Source organism: Lepidochelys kempii, chromosome 6 (assembly GCF_965140265.1).
Source record: "Lepidochelys kempii isolate rLepKem1 chromosome 6, rLepKem1.hap2, whole genome shotgun sequence".
NCBI lineage: Eukaryota > Metazoa > Chordata > Testudines > Cheloniidae > Lepidochelys > Lepidochelys kempii.
This window is the reverse complement of record NC_133261.1, coordinates 103,731,304-103,752,384: the sequence shown is the minus strand read 5'-3', so window position 1 is coordinate 103,752,384 and position 21,081 is coordinate 103,731,304. Positions and strand designations below refer to the sequence as shown.

Genomic DNA, 21,081 nt, shown 5'->3' with positions numbered 1-21,081 from the left:
CTTCACTTCACCTCAAACAGCTGGATTTGATGGTGGCTATATTTATATTTCATGCCAATACAAGTATTTATCAGGCACTGTTAAATTACATAGCAATACTAACTGAAATTTGGGAAAAAATATCATTTGCTGTGTTGTACATACATCTCCCTCTTGTGGTTGAAGTCAACAGCATAAACAATTTCTTCTTCTCCATCTTTGACAATCTTCCAAATTGTGCCTCCTATCATATGACCAGCCGGCAGTGGTGTAATAGAAAGACCATGCCCTTTCCCTACAGGGACAGTATTGTAACCTCTCAATATTTCAGATATAGCATGCATATTACAATACATTATCCCAACCACACGGCAGTTTGAAATAAACCACTAACCCCAAGTTACTACTGATGAAGGAGATCATGTTAGGGAGGCCAGAAGTCATTATTCCCTTCAGCCTGAGTACTAACAATTGTGTAAGTACTTACATAACAAATATGACAAGTCAGGGACCCAGTTATAAGACAGTTCAAACTTTACATGACTTCTCATTGGTTTAGTTAGTGTGGACAGGACTTAACTTTGTCCCAATAAATGGGTTAATGCCTTAAACCAGAGGCTCTCAACCTTTCCAGACTACTGTACTCCTTTTAGGAGTCTGATTTATCTTGTGTATCCCCAAGTTTCACCTCCCTTAAAAACTATTGGTTTACAAAATCAGACATAAAAATACAGAGGTGTCACAGCACAGTTACTGAAAAATTGCTCTCTCATTTTTACCATATAATTATAAAATCAATTAATTGGACTATAAATATTGTACTTACATTTCAGTGCATAGTATATAGAGCAGTATGAACAAGTCATTTTTTGACATTTTAGTTTGTATTGACTTCACTAGTGCTTTTTATGTAGCCTGTTGTAAAACTCGGCAAATATCTAGATGAGTTGATGTACCCCCTGGAAGACCTCTGCGTACTGCCAGGGATATGCATACCCCTGGTTGAGAACCACTGCCTTAGACTACTATAATTTGAGCAGAAATCTCCAGTACTCCTGTCCATTTCCTGAAGAACTTGCTTTTCTGTTTTTATTTGTGCCCCTTTTCACTTGGGGAAAATATGTAAGCAGCTGTCAGTAATGTTGCCTTCAATTAGATAACAACAAGACGTATTTTAGAGATATGGAAGATATCAGAAAAATAAAGATGAGAACTAAGACATAGGACAGGAGAGTCAAATTCAATCTGGCATAACCCTTACCAACTTCAATGGGAGTTGGGCCTTTTTCTGAAATGTAATCACTGGGGCAGATCCTCAGCTATGGGTGGTGCTTTGACAGCTTACACCAATGAGGATCTGCTACTCTGTGGTGCTACTGATCCACTTTTAGTGAGGCAGAGGACCTACGCCAAGTACTCTCCTCAAAAAAGCAAACTCAAGTTCAAAATGAAAATGCACAGTAACTCCATTAAAAGACAAGTCAGCTACTGCATCTTTTGCTGCGTTTTTACCTTTCAAGTTCACAATCTGCGAGAACTTGAGCTGCTGTATTTTATCAAAAGCTGCATCTACATCATCCAATGTAAAGAGCGTGAAATCTTCTGTATTGTGGCGAGACTAGCACAAAAAGGAAACAAAGGAAAACATTTAAAATCATGAGAATCATCTTCTATGAAACAGTTTAATAAATTAAATACATGTGAAAATATGAAATAAAAATATACCTGATAGAGATCATACATAAACATTTGTCCCATTTTATATACAGGAATGGTTGCATAAATAGCACAATTTAAACCCATTTTTCCAACTGCATACGGGAGAGCACCGAGATGTAGAGGATCAGGGTGAGAAAGAAGCACTGCATCAACTTGGTGTACATATCTAGGAGAGAAAAGGAAATATACGTGAAAAAAATTTCGGGGGGTGGGGGGAGAAACGACTTTGTGGTAACATCAAGTGCAAAACTGAAATGCCAAGCAGAAAAGAAATCACTTAGTTTTTCCCCAACAGAATGGGGACTTTGAACTAAGGAAAAGTTTTAATAACCATTATAAAAAATAAAAATTAAGGATATAATTTTAAGAAGCTCTTAAGTGACTTAGGAGCCTAACTGCCCAAGTCATTTTTCAAAATGGAACTTAGGATCCCAAGTCACTTAGAGTAAGCTTTTCAAAACTGCCTAATTTTCTAATTTGGCAAACTCCAGACTCACAGGAATTGCATTACTACAATTTGAGACAGGTGATAACTAGTAAAATAAGGGATTAAAATATTTCCAAATTGAAATAGCTTGAAACCAGTCTCCAAACAGATTTAGTATGCCATTTCCCTTAGCTTTTCACAAAACTAGTTTTCCAAAGCTCTTTGAAAACTATACACATTTAATTATTCATGACTGTTTGGTTGGTTCTGGAACATGAATACTTCTAGCTGTACCATGCCAACCTGACATTTTAATGTAATATTTTCTTTCTCCTCCAGAATGATTACGCTTGTTTAGTGCTTATCCGTATTACAATTATAAATAATAAAAGTTTAAATGACTTAATATCTTTGCTACTTAATTGAATGGCTAACATTATCAAAAGATTTTAAGAAACATTACATTTCTTAATTGTGAAATTAAATTAGTCTAGGACTCAGGGCCCAATTCTACAGCCTTACTCACTTGAATAGTCCCATTTAAAAAAACAGGAGTAGAGGTTACAGAATCAAGTCCCAAATCTGTAAAAGCCAAATTAAAAAAAATATCTTTTTAAAGAAAGAGGAAGAGGTCAAATGTAAATATTTCAAACAACAGTAAGTGGCTGGATTGTTTTTTAAAAAGTAAGAAAATTGATTCTTTGACCCACTGGCTAAACATTTTATAAAAATAGAGACACTCAGAACAACAGACAAGTGAAAAAAAATGTATTAGCTGAAATGCTAACAGCATGTATATTGCACATATCTGAGTAGCACATGTAGCAAGAAAACCCTTTTCCCGAAGAATGACTGTCTGGTTCAAGAAACTTTTCAAAACATTAAAGACCATATTGCAATTATCGTATCACAATGTGCAGCTGAACAAGATTTTAATGTGTGATGATGTTATGAACTGTGATTAAAATTGGCATTGTGAGGATTTTATGTTCTCTCAGGAATGTCCATATTTAGACCCCACTCTTGTAATCACAGGGAGTACAGGATGACCCCTCTCTACACATGCACAGAGCCATCACTGAATTAAATGGGGCTCAGTGTAAGAGCCCACCTGTATGCATTTGCTGCAGAACTGAGGTCTAACTTGCTCAGTTTAAAACAAACTTTTTTTTCCTGACAGCCGAAACACCAGATAGCAGGCGAGAGTCAAAATTTTTCTTTTTTGCTTATGCATGATCAGCAGTAAGATTCTATTATTTGTATTTAGTTAATTCTGTTGATAATTAAGGCTACGTTTTAGTCACAGGTATTTTTAGTAAAAGTCATGGACAGGTCACAGGCAGTAAACAAAAATTCACTGCCTGTGACCTGTCCATGACTTTTACTAAAAATACCTGTGACTAAAACTTGGGAGGGAGGCCTCGGGCAGTCCAGCGGTGCCACAGGTGCTGGGGGAGGTGGCTCAGGACCCTTGCTGGTGCTGGGAAGGATTGGCAGGGATGGCAGGGGCTCCCTACCTGGCCCCAAGTCCCTACAGCTCCTAGGTGACAGAGGGGCACAAGCGCTGGCTGCCACAGCTCACATTGGCCAGGAACTGCATCCAATGGAAGCTGGGGGGGAGCCTGCAGTCACAGACAGCGCAGAGCCCTGCTTCGCTGCCTGGGAGCTGCAGGCCATGCCAGTGGGAGCCTCCCACCCTAAGGTAAGTGCCCCCCGCACCCCACAACGCTCTGCCCCTAGTCCTGAGCGTCCTTCCATACACCCAAACTGCTGCTGCTGGCCCAGGGGCTGCCCACCTTGGGCAGCCCCTGAGCCAGCACCAGCCACTGCAGAAGTCACGGAGTCCGTGACCTCTGGGACAGACTCGTAACCTTATTGATAATACATAGGCCAGAATCGACCCAAACTCAGTATCTCATAGCTGTACATATTGAATCTGCAGGGCTATTAGATGTAAAAAGCGTATTTTTGTAACTAATGCAAGCTGATGTAATATATACCGAATATATACACAGAGCAGACCTATTTATTAAAAAGGTTTTAGAAGAGTGATTTTCCCTATCATATAGGCAATTTTAAACAGAAAACAAAAATTTTGGATTTTTAGTCTACATCATGAGCATAAAATATCATGTTTTACAACATGCAGTAATGTGATTTCGGGACTTTTATTAAAAAACAAAGGATAAGCAATTACTTACTTCCTTAGAGAATCAATGATATCCATTGAAAAATTCTCATCCCAGCCACAGTCCAATAAAAAACGAAACTCGTCTACCTGCAGCAGGTAGCAGAGAGCAGATTCCTCCTGCACCCCTGAGAGCGTAGTCAACTTGATAATGGAGGTCATTTTTCTGTCCAAATGTCTGCTTACCAAAACAACTATTTTAAAAAGAAAAAAAAATGTAAACACCTAATACAAAAGAAGTTTAGATATTTAGACCAACTGTTATTTTATCATTTGTGCAAACATATGCATCAGTAATAATTGTGTATTATTATTACTACTAGATAATAATACCTCTAGTTATCAATTACCAGGAATTCTACTGACACTATTATTTGAGCCGCTATATTATAATACAAACACAGAAAACAATTTCTTATTATTCTTAAATTGGGATGGTTTTCAGATACTTCCCTAAAACCGAACAATTTTTTATTAATGTCAACAATCAAAACTGTTGCAAGTCAATGTATGGCAACTTCCTACTTAAAAGGGATTATTCATTAAAAGAGAGCTAGATGGAGATAAACAGACATACACACAAGCTTCCACTGAAGAGGAAGAGAAAGGCAGATTGACAAAGAAACAGAAAAAGCCTGAGAAACTAGATCACAGATGCGTAGGGCTGGAAGGGACCTGAATAAGTCATCTAGTCCAGTCCCCGGCATTCAAGGCAGAACTAAGTAATAACTAGACCATTCCTGACGGATAATTGTCTAATCCAGTGGTTCTCAAACTTCATTGCACCTCGACTCCCTTCTGAAAAAAAAAATTACTATACAACCCTGGGCAGGGACGGGGGGACTGAAGCCCACGCCCAAGCCCCGACACCCCGTACAGGGAGGCTGTAAGCTAAGCCTTGCTGCACAGGGCTGAAGCCAAAGCCTGAGCCCCGCTGCTCAGGACTGAAGCCCTCAAGCTTCGGCTTCAGCCTCAGACCCCAGCAAGTCTAACACCAGCCCTGGTGACCCCATTAAAACAGGGTCACAACCCAGTTTGAGAACCGCTGGACCTGTTTTTTAAAACTTCTAAAATGAAGACTCCACAACCTCCCTATCCAATTTGTTTCAGTGCTTAACTACCCTGACAGGAAGTTTTTCCTAGTGTCCAACCTAAACCACCCCTGCTGCAATTTAAGCCCATTGCTTCTTGTCCTATCCTCAAAGATTAATGAGAACAACTTTTCTCCCTCCTCCTTGTAACAAACTTCTATGTCCCCTTTCCCCCACATCTTCTCCAGACTAAACAAACCCAATTTTTTAGTCTTTCCTCATAGGTCATGTTTTCTAGACCTTTAATCATTTTTGTTGATCTCTTCTGGACTTTCTCCAGTTTGTCCACATCTTTCCTGAAATGTGGTGCCCAGAACTGGACACAATACTCCAGTTGAGCGCATATCAGCATTGAGTGGAAGAATTACTTTTTGTGTCTTTCTTACAACACTCCTGCTAATACATCCCAGAATGACATCCACTTTTTTTGCAGTGTTAAACGGTTAACTTATATTTAGCTTGTGATCCACTATAATCTCCAAAAAGAAAAGGAGTACTTGTGGCACCTTAGAGACTAACAAATTTATTTGAGCATAAGCTTTCATGAGCTACTGCTCACTTCATCGGATGCATTCAGTGGAAAATACAGTTTCCAGATCCCTTTAAGCAGTACATCTTCACATTTAGGCAGTCGTTTCACATTTTGTACGTGTGCAATCGATTGATCCTTCCTAAGTGGACTGTTTTGCATTTTTCCTCACCAAATTTCATCCTATTTACTTCATACCATTTCTCCAGATCATTGTGAATTTTATAGTAGAACCTCAGATTTATGAACATCTTGGGAGTGGAGGTTGTTCATAACTCTGCACAAAACATGGTTGTTCTTGCAAAAGTTTACAATGAACATTGACTTAATACAGCTTTGAAAATTTATTATGCAGAAAAAAATGTTTTTAACCATCTTAATGTAAATGAATCAAGCACAGAAAGAGTAGCTTATCCAATCTTTTAAAAAAAGCTTTCCCTTTATATTTTTAGTAGTTTATATTTACCACAGTACTGTACTTGCTTTTTTTTTGGGAGGGGGGTCTCTGCTGCTGCCTGACTGCATACTTCCAGTTCCAAATGAGGTGTGTGGTTGACCAGTTAGTTTGTAACTCTGGCGTTCATAAGTCTGAGGTTCTACTGCAATCCTATCCTCCAAAGCACTTGCAACCTCTCCCCAGCTTGGTATCAACCACAAATTTTGTAAGTGCACTCCCTATGCCATTATATAAATCATTTATGAAGATATTGAATAGAACTGGACCTAGGACCAATCCCTACAGGACCCCACTAGATAAGCCCTTCCAGCTTCATTGAGAACCATTGATAACTACTCTCTGGGAATAGTTTTCCAACCAGTTCTGCAGCCATAGCAGCTCCAGCTAGGTTATATTTCCCTAGTTTGTTTATGAGGTCTTGCAAGACAGTATCAAAAACCTTACTAATGTCAAAATATACCACCCTCATTCTTGAGGGAATTCTGCACAAAAAAATTAAAAATGTTGCATATTTCATCAATAAACGTACAGGCTCTAACATGGCAGTAGGGAGCACTTGCCACTGGCTGCATGGAGGTGGGAGATCACCCTGCGGCAACCCCCCCAGAAACAGATTCAGCAGTAATGCTCCTCCAGACACTCACACAGTGCAAGGGCTGGGCCTGTTCCACAAACAGCCCAGGGCCGGGCCCCTCCATACCAGACAAACCAAGATCGAGAGACGATGCCCCTCTCGCTTGCTTACATATGCACTGGTCCCTGATCCAGGTGTGGGGCAGGCAGGCTCAGCCCCACAGGACCCAAGTGTGGAGAGGATCCAGAAGCAGGGTGAGAGAGTTCTATGTGGGACAAGCTGGATGCAGGGGCTCAGTGGGGCAGTCCCTAGCCTCTGTTTGCCAGAAGCTGGGAATGGGCAACAGGGGATGCATCACTTGATGATTACCTGTTCTGTTCATTCCCTCTGAAGCACCCGGCCTTGCCCAATATCGGAAGATAGGATTCTGGGCTAGATGAACCTTTGGTCTGATCCAGTATGGCCATTCTTATGGTCCAAGTGTGGGAACGCAACTGGATGCACAGGGGCTCGTTCGGGGGTTCCCAGTGTGGGGGAATGGGACTTTGCAGAGGGGTCCAGGTGAAGGTGGTTGGGGCTCAGCAGGGAGGTGTGGGGGAGATGGGAATGAGAAGGGGTGAGGGAGGTTCAGCGAGGGGTTTCAGGTGCTAGGGGCTGGAGTCCGGGTGCAGCTGGTTGGGGGTCCAGGTGCAGAGCTTGTCAGGGTGGTCCAGTGAGGGGTTCACTGGGGTGGAGGTTCAAGCGTGGGTGCTCAACAGGGGCTGGTATGGCTGCAGGGGTGGCAGTCCAGATGCAGGGGAAGGGGCTCGGCCGGGTGGAGGTTCAAGCACAGGGAGGATAAGGCTCAGCAGGCCTAGGTATGGAGAGGTCAGGATGCACGGGGGTTGGGTGGACAAGGGAGCAGGTCCCCATACAGTGACCCCTCTCCCATGGCTGAAGAAATGATGGAGGCAGGAAGTGGGGATGCGGTGCTTCCTGCAGCCATGGGAGGTTTCTGGGAGTGGGTCTGACCCAACCCCGGCCGCTACTTGCCAGGGAAGAGGAAGTTCTGTCCTCCCAGTCAAGACTAGCAGCTGAGCCTGGCACAGGGTAGTAGCCACCAGCTGGGGCATCCCCCCACATAGTGATTTACCTGTCTGCTGGCTGCTCCGGGCACCTGAAACGATATGCCTGTGCTGGTGGGGAGGGGCACATAACCACTCTTGCGACTTCCCTCCAGAAGTAAACATCTACCATTTTCCCCCCATCCACAAGGCGTCTACTACAGCTGTTGATTAATTGCAGTTAACTCAAAAAAACCCAATCATGATTAATCAGTTTTAATCACATTGTTAAACAAAAGAATACTAATTGAAATTTACAAAAAAAAGGATGTTTTTCTACATTTTCAAATATATTGATTCAATTACAACACAGAATACAAAGTGTACACTGCTCATTTTATAGAATTATTATTACAAATATTTGCACTGTAAAAATGATAAAACACAGTATTTTTCAGTTCACCTCATAAAAGTACCATAGTACAAACTCTTTATCGTGAAACTACAACTTACAGATGTAAATTGTTTTTGGTTGCTTAACTGCACTCAAAAACAAAACATTGCAAAACTTTAGAGACTACAAGTCCACTCCCTGCTACTTTTTGTTCACCCAATCGGTAAGACAAACAAGTTAGTTTACATTTACAGAAGATAAAGCTGCCCATTTCTTATTTACGTCACCAGAAAGCAAGAACAGACGTTCACATGGGACTTCTTTTCTAGGCAGCACTGCGAGGTATTTATATGCCGGACATAGTAAACATTTGTATGCCCCTTCATACTTTGGCCACCATTTCAGAGGACATGCTTCCATGATGATGATGCTTGTTAACAAAACGCAAGGAAGGTACCAATTTCAGAGGGATAAGGTGTGGAGCATGCTTTCAGAAGTCTTAAAAGAGCAACATTCCGATGCGGAAACTAAAGAACTCAAACCACCAAAAAAGAAAATCAACCTTGTGCTGGTGGCATTTGACTCAGCTAATGAAAATGAACATACGTCGGTCCGCACTGCTTTGGATGGTTATCAAGCAGAACCTGTCATCAGCATGGACGCATGTTCCCTGGAATGGCGGTTGAAGCATGAAGGGACATATGAATCTTTAGTGAATCTGGCATGCAAATATCTTGCAAGGCTGGCTACCACAGTGCCATGAGAACACCTGTTCTCACTTTCAGGTGACACTGTAAACAAGAAGCGGGCAGCATTCCTTCCCTCAAATGTAAACAAACTTGTTTGTTTGAGTGATTGGCTGAACAAGAAATAGGACTGAGTGCACTTCTTGGCTCTAAAGTTTCACATTGTTTTATTTTTGAATGCAGGTTTTTTTGTACATAATTCTATATTTGTAAGTTCAACTTTCATGATAAAGAGATTGCACTACAGTACTTGTATTAGGGGAATTGAAAAATACCATTTCTTTTGTTTTCACCGTGCAAATATTTGTAATAAAAATAAATATAAAGTAAGCACTGTACACTTTGTATACGGTTATACTTGAATATATTTGAAAATGTAGAAAACATCCAAAAATATTTAAATAAACGGTATTCTATTATTGTTTAATTGCACCATTAATCGCAATTAATTTTTTTAAATTTTTTTTGTTCTTGTCAAATCCATGTTGACTGTTACTTATCACCTTATCTTCTAGGTACTGAAGTTAAGCTGACTGGTCTATATTCTCCATTTTTATAGACTGGCACTACATTTGCTCTCTGCCAGTCCTCTGGAATCTCTCCCATCTTCCATGAGTTTTCAAAGATAATTTCTAATGGCTCAGATATTTCTTCAGTCAGCTCCTTGAGTATTTCAGGATGTATTTCATCAGGCCCTCCTGACTCAAAGATACCTAACTTGTCTAAGAAACTTTCAACGTGTTCTTTTCCTATTTTAGTCTCAGGTCCTACCTCATTTTCATTGACATTCACTATGTTAGATGTCCAAAACTAATCTTTTTGGTGAAAAATGAAAAATTTAGCACTTCTGTCATTTCCACATTTTCTGTTACTGTCTCCCCACCCCCGCCCATTGAGTAATGAGCCTATCTTGTCCTTGGTCTTCCTCTTGCTTCTAATCTATTTGAAGAATGTTTTCTTGTTACCTTTTATGTCTCTAGCTAGTTTAATCTCATTTTGTGCCTTGGCCTTTCTAATTGTTTCCCTATCTACTTGTGTTTTTAATAAATATTCATCCTTTTTACTTTGACCTAATTACCATTTTTATAGGACTCTTTTGATTTTCAGATCACTGAAGATTTTCTGGTTAGGCCAGGGTAGTCTCTTGCCATAGTTTCTATCTTTCCTATGCAAGATAGTTTGCTCTTGTGCCCTTAATAATGTCTCTTTAAAAAACTACTAACTCTCTCAAACTGTTTTTCCTCTTAGACTTGCTTCCAATGGGATCTTACCTACCAATTCCCTGAGTTTGCTAATGTCTGCCTTCTTGAAATCCATTATCTTTATTATGCTGTTTTCCCTCCTACCAATTCCTTAGAAGCATGAACTCACCATTTCATAATGGTCACTACAATCGAGCAGTATTTTAAAATATAACTTTTAAGAAATACTAATGAAAACAGTGAGTCACACTTTGGCCTCCTTTTTCTGAAGACTGGGCATGTGTAGTCTTGAGAAAAGAAAACAGAGGGAACCTGAAAATAGTCTTCAATTATGTCTTCAAGTGCTGTTACTAAGAGGATTATGCTCAACTGGTCTCCATGTCCACTTAAAGCAGGACTAGAAGTAAAGGGCTTAATCTGCAGCAAGAAAAAACATGGTTAGATATTAGAATTTTTTTTCTAACTCTATTCTCTTCCCAGGGAACTTGTACAACACCCATCTTTGGAGGAGTTTAAAAACAGGCTGGATAAATACCTGGCAGGGGTGGTCTAGGTTAACTTACCATGGGGCTGAACTAGAGGACTTCACAGATCCCTTACAGCCACATGTCTATGATTCTGTCATTTCCAGAAGGCTAGAGGTCTCCCCTAAGGAGATGCAATGCTAGCAGGACACACTCACACACAGATCTGGTTCACTCACTGCCCCCTGTCCCCAGCGGCCTCGCTCTGAGGAGCACAGTCTCTCACTCCCGCCTCTCTCTGGAGGTGCCCCCCTCGCTCGGGGGTCTCCTGTCCCCAGCTCGCCCCCCTCGCGCTCCCGCGGAGGGTCCCGAGCCCAAGCCAACCCGGCGGCAAGGAAGCGCCTCCCCCGCGCTCTCGCTGATGAGGGGGGGCGCTGAGGTAAGCTCCCCAACCCAGACCAGTCCCCCGGCCTCACGCGCTGGGACGGGCAGCCTCCTTGCTCGCCAGGGGCCAGGTCGCTGTATCAGGCTCTGCCCGGGGACATGGGGGGAGGAGACACCCCAGCACCTACCTCACCACCAGCCCCACGCCGCTGCCCTCAGCCCCCTAAACTCAGTGGGGACAGCACAGGGGGAACCCCAGCCAGCCAGACCCCGTGTCTTCCACAGCCGCCGCCATTTTGAACTGAGAAGGGGAGGCGAGGCTCAGGAGCCTGGCGTAGGAGAAAGCGAAAGGGAAATAGACTGTACCATTGGCAGCCCAGGGGAGTATGGATCGGGACACTCGGGCCTTGCGGCCTCGCACCCGCATTAGTTACGGGAGTCGCGCCATAGAGACTCACAAGGGCGGCGGGGTGGAACTTCGAAATAGTTTCAACCGGCCCGGGGGCAAGCGAATCCCCCCTCTCCGCAGTTAATGGTCTGTGCCGGCAGGCTGGTGGTTTGTCCAATAGCAGCTGCTTGACTGGCCCTAGTTGTCCTTGGGCTCGACGCGGGCGGCGGCAGGCCTAGGCCCGGCAGCAGGCGGCAGGTGAGCGGGAGCTGTGGGCGAGGAGGCCCCGGGGGCTGCACGTTTGTCCACAGCTGGTCGCTGGCTGGGAACACGGCTCCATCGCGCGGGGCGGGCCGGGGCAGTGGCTGTTAGTGCGGCGTGGGGCTACTTCAGTAATACAACAGGGCCCGCGTGGAGTGGCTCTCGTCCTCCGATCGTGTGGTACGGATTCCGTAATGCCACTGGCAGCAGCCGGGGCCCCGTGTTAGGTGCTGTACAAGCTCAGTGGCGGACGCGGCCCCGCCCGGGGAGGGCTTACGAGCACCGCACAAACCGTCTGCAGAACTCAGCGTGTGGGTAGGTGTGTTTATAATCTTCAAACGCAGCCCTGCAGGGTGAGGCTTGAGCCAGGGGTGCCTGGGCTTGTGGGCAGACCAGGAGACTGCACTCCGTTCAGACGTGAGGTTTATGTCCTTCAATACATTTAATGTAGTACTTAAAAAGCGTTTGGTTTTTCTGTTGCTTTTAAGGTACCTGGTTAATATTTCTTGGTTTTTATTCTTTGGAGTTTGTATGCAGGCAAGGTCTAGTTCAGCAATTTTAAGCTCATTGTTGGGCCGCAGCTTCCTCAGCTTTCCTCCCTTGTCATTCTAAAAAACAACTAGCATCTGGAAAAGTTTGGCCAATGTGATTGGAAAGGGCATTAGAGAGTTTATGAAGTCTGATATTACCATTAATATATAACTTCCTTTTCTAGCTTGTTGCTACTGAAATACTAACCGAGTGGTAGTCATAGCATTATAGAAATGTAGGGATGGAAGGGACCTCGAGGTTATAGTCCATCCCCCTGCACTGAGGATCGTCTTTGACACGTTTGTCAAACCTGTTCTTGATAACCCCCACCACCTCCTTTAGTAATCTGTTTCAGTGCTTAACTATCCCTATAGTTTGAAGGTTTTCCTCTCTAACGTAAATCTCCCTTGCTGTAAATTAAGATGATTGCTTCTTGTTCTACCCTCCATGGATAAGGAGAATAATTGCTCACCCTCCTCTTTACAATAGTCTTTTATATACTGTATATTTGAAGAGTGTTATCATGTTCCCTCTCAGCCTTCTCAACTCTAGACTAAATGGACTAGATTCACAGAAGGACTTAGGCATCTAGCTGCCACTTTAGGCCCCTAAATCCCAGAATCAGGCCTCATCACAAAAACCCCCACTCAGCTGCCCCTAAATCTTCTAGGCACCAAAGTTGCTCAGCACCTAAACGTGTGCAGTAAAAGTTCCTTAGGTACTTAGGTTTCTGCCTCTGTGCATGCATATTGTAGACCCATGGCAGGCACCTGGACACGTAAGGCTCCAGAGTGATGCACAAACCAGGAAAAATTAGGCAGAGGAACACTTAACTTCCTTGTGGAGTTTTATTTGGTAAGTGTGTTCAGACCTGCCAGATTGGGCCTAATAGACCAGTTCACACAATGGCCAGAGGCGGGGAGGAACTCTCATAATTTTTAGCCTGGTGGTTAGGTTACTCATCAGTAAGGTGGGAGACCACTGGTTCAACTCCCCCCTCTGCCTGAAGGGGAGAAGGAACATGAAGAGGGATCTGGCACATCTCTGGTGAGCTTCCTACCTGCTGGAGTATGGGATATTCTGTTGTGGGGCTCCTTCAGTCTCCCTGATGGAAGCTGTTCCACTGTGTATGAATAAATAAATAAGTCATTGAAGCAAGGGGACAGGATCATGGATCTTCTACCTCTGTGGTGAGTGCTCTAACTACCAGACTACAGAGTCATACTCACACATGCACTTTCTATCTCTTCTCCCCCAGCCCTCTTTCTGACCTCCCCCCAGTGTTGAAACTGTCGCACTGTGGATAAATAATGAAAGAATCATTTGACCAGAGAGAGCAAGCATGAGAATGACTTTGTGGCCTTTTGGTTAGAGTATTCACCTGGGAGGAGGGAGACCCAGAATCCAGTTCCCCTGCTCCAATGACTGTTTAAAATATTTACCCACAGTGGAACAGCTTCAACAGGAAAGATTGAGAGAGCCTCGGATTAGAATATCTCAGAGCCCAGTGGCTAGGGCACTCAATTAAGAGATGTCAGATCCCTGTTCAGTTCACATATTTTCCTCAAGTGGAGTGGGGACTTCAACTTGGGGTCTTCACATCCCAGGCAAATACCTGACCACTGGGCTAAGAGGGAGCTTCTCCTCTCATAGCCCTCTGTCTTCTCCCTTCATTCCGTCCCTTGCACCACTGCCCCCTTCCCCCCCACCATCTTCTTGCAAAAGTGGTAGAGACACCTATCTCCAAGACAGCGTTTGCAACTGAGAGTCCCAATCAGAGGGAGATGCCTCCCTGCAGTCCAGACATAGGTGCCTAGCTCTGACAGAGGGGTATGCCTTAGCACACACCCCTGGTTCAGTGCTTCCCCTTGATTATCTTAGGAAAAGAATGTCCTGGCATGCTGCCTTTTGTGAATCCCATTCTTAGGCATCTATCTGTGCTCTTTCATTGTATAGGGAGCCTAGGTGCCAAACCCCAGTTTTGTGAATACTGTTGATTTTCTAGGTACCTAAATTTCTTTGTTAATCTAGCCTAGCATGCCCAGTTCTTTCAATTTTTTCTCATAGCTCATGTTTCCCAAGCCTCTTACCATTTTTTGTTGCTGTCCTCTGGATTCTCTCCAATTTGTTCACATCCTTCAACTGTGATGCTCAAAATTGAACACAGTATTTCTAGCTGAGGCCTCACCAGAGCCAGGTAGAGCAGAACAATTACCTCCCATGTCTTTCACCCCTGTTAATATATACCAGAGTGACAGTTGCCTTTTTCACAACAGCATCATATTGTTGACTCATATTCAATTTGTGATCTACTAAAACCCCCAGATCCTCTTCTGCAGTACTGCTGCCTTGCCATTTATTCCTCATTTTGTATTTGTGCATGATTTTTCTTTCTGAAGTGTAGGTTGGCGGTTGTCTTTATTTAATTTCATCTTACTGATTTCAGACCAAGTCTCCGAAGTATCAAGGTCATCTGAATTCTAATCCTGTCCTTCAAAGTGCTTGGTGTCATATGCAAATTTTATAAGAATACTCTCCGCTCAATCATTCAAGTCATTAATGAAAATATTGAATAATACCAAACCAGTGACCGATCCCTTCAGGTCCCCATCTGATAAGTCTTCCCAGTTTGACAGTGGACCACTGATAACTACTCTTTGAGGTTTCAGAGTAGCAGCCGTGTTAGTCTATATCCGCAAAAAGAAAAGGAGTACTTGTGGCACCTTAGAGACTAACCAATTTATTTGAGCATAAGCTTTCGTGAGCTACAGCTCATTTCATCAGATACATGCAGCATCTGATGAAGTGAGCTGTAGCTCACAAAAGCGTATGCTCAAATAAATTTGTTAGTCTCTAAGGTGCCACAAGTACTCCTTTTTCTTTTTACTTTTTGAGGATGGCCTCGCAACCAGTTGTGCACCACTGTACAGTAATTGCATCTAGATTTTATAGATGAATACTATGAAAATTCCTGCTTTATAAATGTTTGTTGAGAACAAGTATTATATTTTACAGCAAGGCAGACACCTCATAAATGGTGCATTATTAGGATGATTTCTAGTGAGGGAATTTTGCCATAATTTTAAATGCAAATACTCAACCTATGATCACCTTAAAATAGTTTATTAATTGGGTTGCATTCCTGTTCCCACAGGGCAAAATTCTACTGTCAGTACTACAAATTCAATCTAGATTCCAGTATCTGGCTGTTCCTAGGAATTCCATGTGGACCTGAGAGCAGCATTTTCCTCTAGTTAAAATATGTGTTAACCTTCAGATGTTCATGATTGCATAGAGAAAATTCCATTATAGGAGGTTGTATGTACTAGATATATGCAGTGGTTTCTATGTTCAGATTTTTGTCTCCTCTTCCCCCCACCCCATGGTTGCTGTTTTTTTTCGTTCTAGCAATCATGGTGAATTTTGTCCAAGCTGTGCGTGAATACTGGGTCCATATTTTGTGTCCCATGGGATTTGTTATTGGATGCTATCTGGACAGAAGGAATGATGAAAAACTATCAGCTTTCAGAAACAAGAGCATGTTATTTAAAAGGTTAGTTTATGACACAACTTTTTAAACAAAATAATCTGTCTGAAAGGCCTAATCCTGCTCCCATTGAAGTGATGTGAGTTTTGATATTGACTTCAAAGGATGCAGGATTTTGTCCTGTAGGTCCTGTCCTGCAAAATGTTGAGCACTTCAAGTGAGGTGATCAGTGTTCTCAACTCCCATTTAGATTAGATGGAGTTAAGAAATCTTGCAATCCTTCCCCAAATGAATGTCATAAGAATGGCTATACTGGGTCAGACCAATGGTCCGTCTAGCCCAGTATCCTGTCTTCCGACAGTGGCTGCTGCCATATGGTTCAGAGGGAATGAACAGAACAGGGCAATGATCAAGTGATCCATCCCCTGTTTTCCAGTCCCAGCTTCTGGCAGTCAGTTGTTTAGGGACACCCAAAGCATGGGGTTGAATCCCTGACCATCTTGGCAAATAGCTATTGATGGACCTACCCTTCCATGAACTTATCTAATTCTTTTCTGAACTCAGTTATACTTGTGGCCTTCACAACGTCTTCTGTCAAAGAGTTCCACAGGGTGACTGTTCGCTGTGTGAAGAAATACTTCCTTATGCTTGTTTTAAACCTGCTGCCTATTAATTTCATTGGGTGACCCATGGTTCTTGTGTTATGTCAAGGCATAAATAACACTTCTTTATTCACTTTCTCCACGCCATTAATCATTTTATGTAGATCTCTATCGTCTCTCCCTTTAGTTGTCTCTTTTGTATGCTTAACAATCAGTTTTTTTCATCTCCTTGTATGAAAGCTGTTCCATACCCTTAATGACTTTTGTTGCCGTTTTCTATACCTTCTCCAATTCTAATGTATCTTTTTTGAGATGGGGTGACCAGAACTACACTTAGTATTTGCGGTGTGAGCATACCATGGATTTGTATAGTGGTTTTATGATATTTTCTGTCTTATTATCTATCCCTTTTCTAATGGTTCCTAACATTCTGTAAGCTTTTTTTGACCGCTGCTGCACATTGAGCCGATGTTTTCAGAGTACTATCCACAATGATTCCAAGATCTCCTTTAGTGGTAACAACTAATTTAGACTCCATCATTTTGTATGTATAGTTGGGCTTACATTTTCCAAAGTGCATTACTTTGCAGTAGAGCTGTCAAGCGATTAAAAAAATTAATCGTGCGATTTATCGCACTGTTAAACAATAATAGAATACCATTTAAATAGTTTTGGATGTTTTCTACATTTTCAAATATGTTTATTTCAATTACAACACAGAATACAAAGTATACAGTGCTCATTTTATATTTATTTATTTTTGATTACAAGTATTTGCGCTGTAAAAAAGAAGAAATAGTATTTTTCAGTTCACTTAATACAAGTACTGTGTGCAATCTCTTTATCATGAAAGTTGAATTTACAAATGCAGAATTATGTAAAAAAAAAAAACCAAAAAAACCCCCTGCATTCAAAAATAAAACAATGTAAAATTTTTGAGCCTGCAAGTGCACTCAGTCCTACTTCTTGTTCAGCCAATTGCTCAGGCAAACAAAATTGCTTACATTTCCAGGAGATAATGCTGCCCACTTCTTGTTTACAATGTCACCTGAAAGTGAGAACAGGTGTTCGCATGGCACTTTTGTAGCAGGCATTGCAAGGTATTTATGTGCCAGATGCACTAAAGATTCATATGTCCCTTCGCGCTTCAACCACCATTCCCTCTCAGATTTTGGAAGGGTCGAGTGCTGTACCTATCTTTAGAAATGTCACATTGGTACCTTCTTTGCGTTTTGTCAGATCTGCTGTGAAAGTGTTCTTAAAATGAACAACATGTGCTGGGCACAGGTGCCAATTTTCACACAGTAAATAAGCACCCTGAATTTCACAATAAGCCAAAAATCAAGCTAATCCCATTTCAAAACAAGGCCAAAACAAGCCAATCCCTAAGAACCCCAACACTCTGTGACTAGATCCCCATGGCGTGCAGTCTGGGACTCTGGTTGGCCCGCTGTACACCCCTGACTCTTTTCCTCTCCTTGCTCCGCCCTGCCCCTGCTTGCCAGGAGCCAATCAAAAAAAAAAAAAAAAAGAAGCAACAAGCTGCAACAGGCTACAGGCCCAAAAAGCAACTCACAAGCCAATTAAGCCAAAAACAAGCCCAGTATCTGCGGTTTTTTCACGGGTTTGGCATGTTTGGTGCTGGGTCATCATCTAAGACTCCTATAACATCAAATATATGGCACAATGTGGGTAAAACAGCAGGGGACATACCATTCTCCCCCAAGGTCAGTCACAAATTTAATTAACGTATTTTTTTTTACGAGCATCATCAGCATGGAAGCATGTCCTTTGGAATGGTGGCCGAAGCATGAAGGGGCATACAAATCTTTGGCATATCTGGCATGTAAATATCTTGCATACTGGCTACAAAAGTGCCATGCAAATGCCTGTTCTCACTTTCTGGTGACATTACAAATAAGAAGAGTGCAGCATTATCTCCCGTAAATGTAAACAAAATTGTCTGTCTTAATGATTGGCTGAACAAGAAGTAGGACTGAGTGGACCTGTAGGCTCTGAAGTTTTATATTGCTTTGTTTCTGAGTGCAGTTACATAGCAAAAAACCTACATTTGTAAGTTGCACTTTCATGACAGAGATTGTACTAGAGTACTTTTATGAGGTGAATTGAAAAATACTATTTCTTTTATCATTTTTACGGTGCAAATATTTATAATAAAATAATATACACTTGATTTTAATTACAACACAGAATACAATAGATATGAAAATGTAGAAAAACATCCAAAATACTTAATAAATTTCAATTGGTAGTCTATTGTTTAATAGTGCGATTAAAAAGGGGAATAATTAATTTTTTAATTGTGATTAATTTTTTTGAATTAATTGTGTGAATTAACCACGATTAATCGACAGCCCTACTTTACAATTATGAATACTGAATTTCATCTGCCATTTTGTTGCCCAGTGATAGAAATCCATTTGTCACTGTTAGATAAGTCCAAAGCTGACTGCAATCTTGACTAATTTTGTATCTTCTGCAAATTTTGCCATCTCACTGTTAACCCCCTTTTCCAGATAATTTATGAATATGGTGAACAGCACAGGTCCTGGTCTATGTTCCCCGCAAGCTGTGCGGCTGTGCAGTAGGCTCTCAGGAGCTGCCGGGGAGAGGAGCTGTCACCTGGCCCTGCTGTGGAGAGGAGCCCCGCCCCCGGCCCCACCAGAGCTGCCAGGGAGAGGAGCCCTGAGTTACTGTGGCAAGAGAGGGCTAGGGGGAGTCTGCCCCAGCCCTGAGCCCCCTCCCACACCTTGAGCCCCTCCCCACTCCAGAGCTTTTACCCCTAGCCGGAGCCCTCACCCTCTTCCCCAACCCTGAGCCCCCTCCTGCACTCCTCATCCCCAGCTCCTTCCCAGAGCCCACACCCCTAGCGAGATCCCTCATCCCCGCCACACTCCAACCCTCTGCCATAGCCCTGAGCCCCCCCTCACTCCCCAGCCCCACCCCAGAGTCCGCACTCCCAGCCCGAGCCCTCACCCCCTGAACCCTCTGCCCCGTTCCTGAGCCCCCTCCCAAACTCCAAATCCCTTGGCCCCACCCCCACCACATGAATTTTGTTAGCACTAATATGAAGGTGATGTCACACATCACTACCATATTGGTGAACATAACAAAATTCGTTCCACACATGGACATAAAAAATTAGAGGAAACACTGGTCCCAGTACAGATCATACCCTTTGATTTCTATCTTTTACTCAGTTACTGATCCATGAGAGAACCTTCCCTTTATCCCATGACTGCTGACTTTGCTTAAGAGCCTTTGGTTTGGGACCTTGTCCAAGGCTTTCTTAAAGTCCAGGTACTATATATCAACTGGATCACCCTTGTCCATGTGTCTGTTGACATCCTCAAAGAATTCTAACAGATTTGTGAGACATGATTTCCTTTTACAAAAGCCATGTTGACTCTTTCCCAATAATTCTGTTCTTTAATATAGTTTCAACCAATCTGCCTGGTACTGAAGTCCCATTGACTTCATTGGGAACAGCACATACATGAGGGATTGGCTCCTAAATCCATTTGTTTTCATACTAACAGGGGCAGGGACTGCTGAAGATGCATCTTGTTCAGTTGCTTTCTATCAACTCTTCTAACCATTTTATAGGTGTCTTTGTCATGTTCCTAAGCTCTACTTCAAGTCCTCATTAGCCACACATGATATCTAAGGCCACAATTGTCCAATGAGCTCCAGTCCAATGTGAGTGGACCCTGCCATGAAGCCCATTTTAGTCAATGGAGATCTGCTGCTGCAGGGTCTTCTCTACAGCACTCATTGGGGTGGGGGGGGAGGCTAATGTGAAAGGGAGTCCAGAGTATAATAAAGAAAGTACACAGAAAAAAGTGGTCCTAACCCTTAAGAAGAGGGGAAGACCAGTTGTTCAAATGATACAGTTTCTGATTAACAGTTATAAGGAAAGTCAAGAATATTAATTATTCTTAAAAGTTAAAATAGAAATCAAGATCTGTTACAAAATACCTCATAATTAAGCTAGTGAAACACTAACTTAAATCTATGAACAGTAATGTAGATTACCGTCTGCAAAAGTCCTGTGCACTACCTAATTTTACTATCCTAATTTTTTTTCCCCTCCACACAGGGAATTGAAACCCGGTGAAGAAGTTACCTGGAAATAAAGGCTGTCCGTGAAATGGGAAATTCTTCCATGTAATTAAATTAACGTGTATAACAAGTGGATGATGTCTTTGTTACTGTGTCATCCGTGGAACGGGAACCATGTTTTTACACTTGATATACTTCGTTCCTAGTATTAAAAAAATATAAAGCCACTAAAAAGCGTAGTTTAGCTCTGCCAATTTAATTCCCCGTTCTCCATTTCCATTTTGAAGGACAATTTAATCATATGACTAATAAATATCCTGTTCAGAAATGTTTTTTCTAAAAAGTCTTGTTCCTAAGGAAAAAACGTACACAGTAAACAGAAAAACTATGTAAAAGGCACTCATTTAAAACTAGGGCTGTCAAGCAATTTAAAAAATTAATCACGATTATTCGCATTGTTAAACAACAATAGAATACCATTTATTTTAAGTATTTTTGGATGTTTACTACATTTTCAAATATATTAATTTCA

General features: G+C 42.2%; 2 protein-coding genes across 9 annotated transcripts in view; one reads left to right on the top strand and one right to left on the bottom strand.

Moving 5' to 3' along the window:
- The window catches only part of CPSF2 (cleavage and polyadenylation specific factor 2), a 30,546-nt gene extending 18,795 nt beyond the window's left edge, over positions 1–11,751 (bottom strand). The window contains exons 1-6 of one of the 5 annotated variants that reach the window (XM_073349472.1): positions 10,913–11,517; positions 8,097–8,231; positions 4,327–4,507; positions 1,705–1,864; positions 1,492–1,597; positions 145–274 (exon numbers count right to left, since the gene is read on the bottom strand). In XM_073349472.1, coding sequence (XP_073205573.1) covers positions 145–274; positions 1,492–1,597; positions 1,705–1,864; positions 4,327–4,507; positions 8,097–8,193 — 674 coding nt within the window. In that variant the 5' untranslated portion in view covers positions 8,194–8,231; positions 10,913–11,517. Of the gene's footprint in view, positions 1–144; positions 275–1,491; positions 1,598–1,704; positions 1,865–4,326; positions 4,508–6,416; positions 7,309–8,096; positions 8,232–10,912; positions 11,518–11,655 lie in introns of those variants that run through there. The other 4 variants (XM_073349475.1, XM_073349474.1, XM_073349473.1 and 1 more) reach the window with 4 other exon arrangements.
- Positions 11,091–20,679, top strand: NDUFB1 (NADH:ubiquinone oxidoreductase subunit B1). 4 transcript variants are annotated; one of them, XM_073349480.1, is made up of 3 exons: positions 11,091–11,252; positions 15,786–15,930; positions 20,587–20,679. In XM_073349480.1, exons 2-3 carry the CDS (start codon positions 15,791–15,793, stop codon positions 20,621–20,623), a joined length of 177 nt encoding a protein of 58 aa, XP_073205581.1. In that variant the 5' UTR covers positions 11,091–11,252; positions 15,786–15,790; the 3' UTR covers positions 20,624–20,679. The 4 variants fall into 4 exon arrangements, with proteins under 4 accessions (XP_073205581.1, XP_073205578.1, XP_073205580.1 ...); XM_073349477.1 differs by lacking the exon at positions 11,091–11,252 and adding an exon at positions 11,716–11,843; XM_073349479.1 differs by lacking the exon at positions 11,091–11,252 and adding an exon at positions 11,850–12,161.
- The last annotated feature ends 402 nt before the right edge of the window (positions 20,680–21,081 follow it).

What these genes read in the sequence shown, in the direction of transcription:
- NDUFB1 (XM_073349480.1), top strand. Translation starts at nt 15,791, where the DNA reads ATGGTGAATTTTGTCCAAGCTGTGCGTGAATACTGGGTCCATATTTTG. An exon ending in AAGAGCATGTTATTTAAAAG is followed by an intron (nt 15,931 to 20,586) that starts GTTAGTTTATGA and finishes CCCTCCACACAG; the next exon opens with GGAATTGAAACCCGGTGAAG.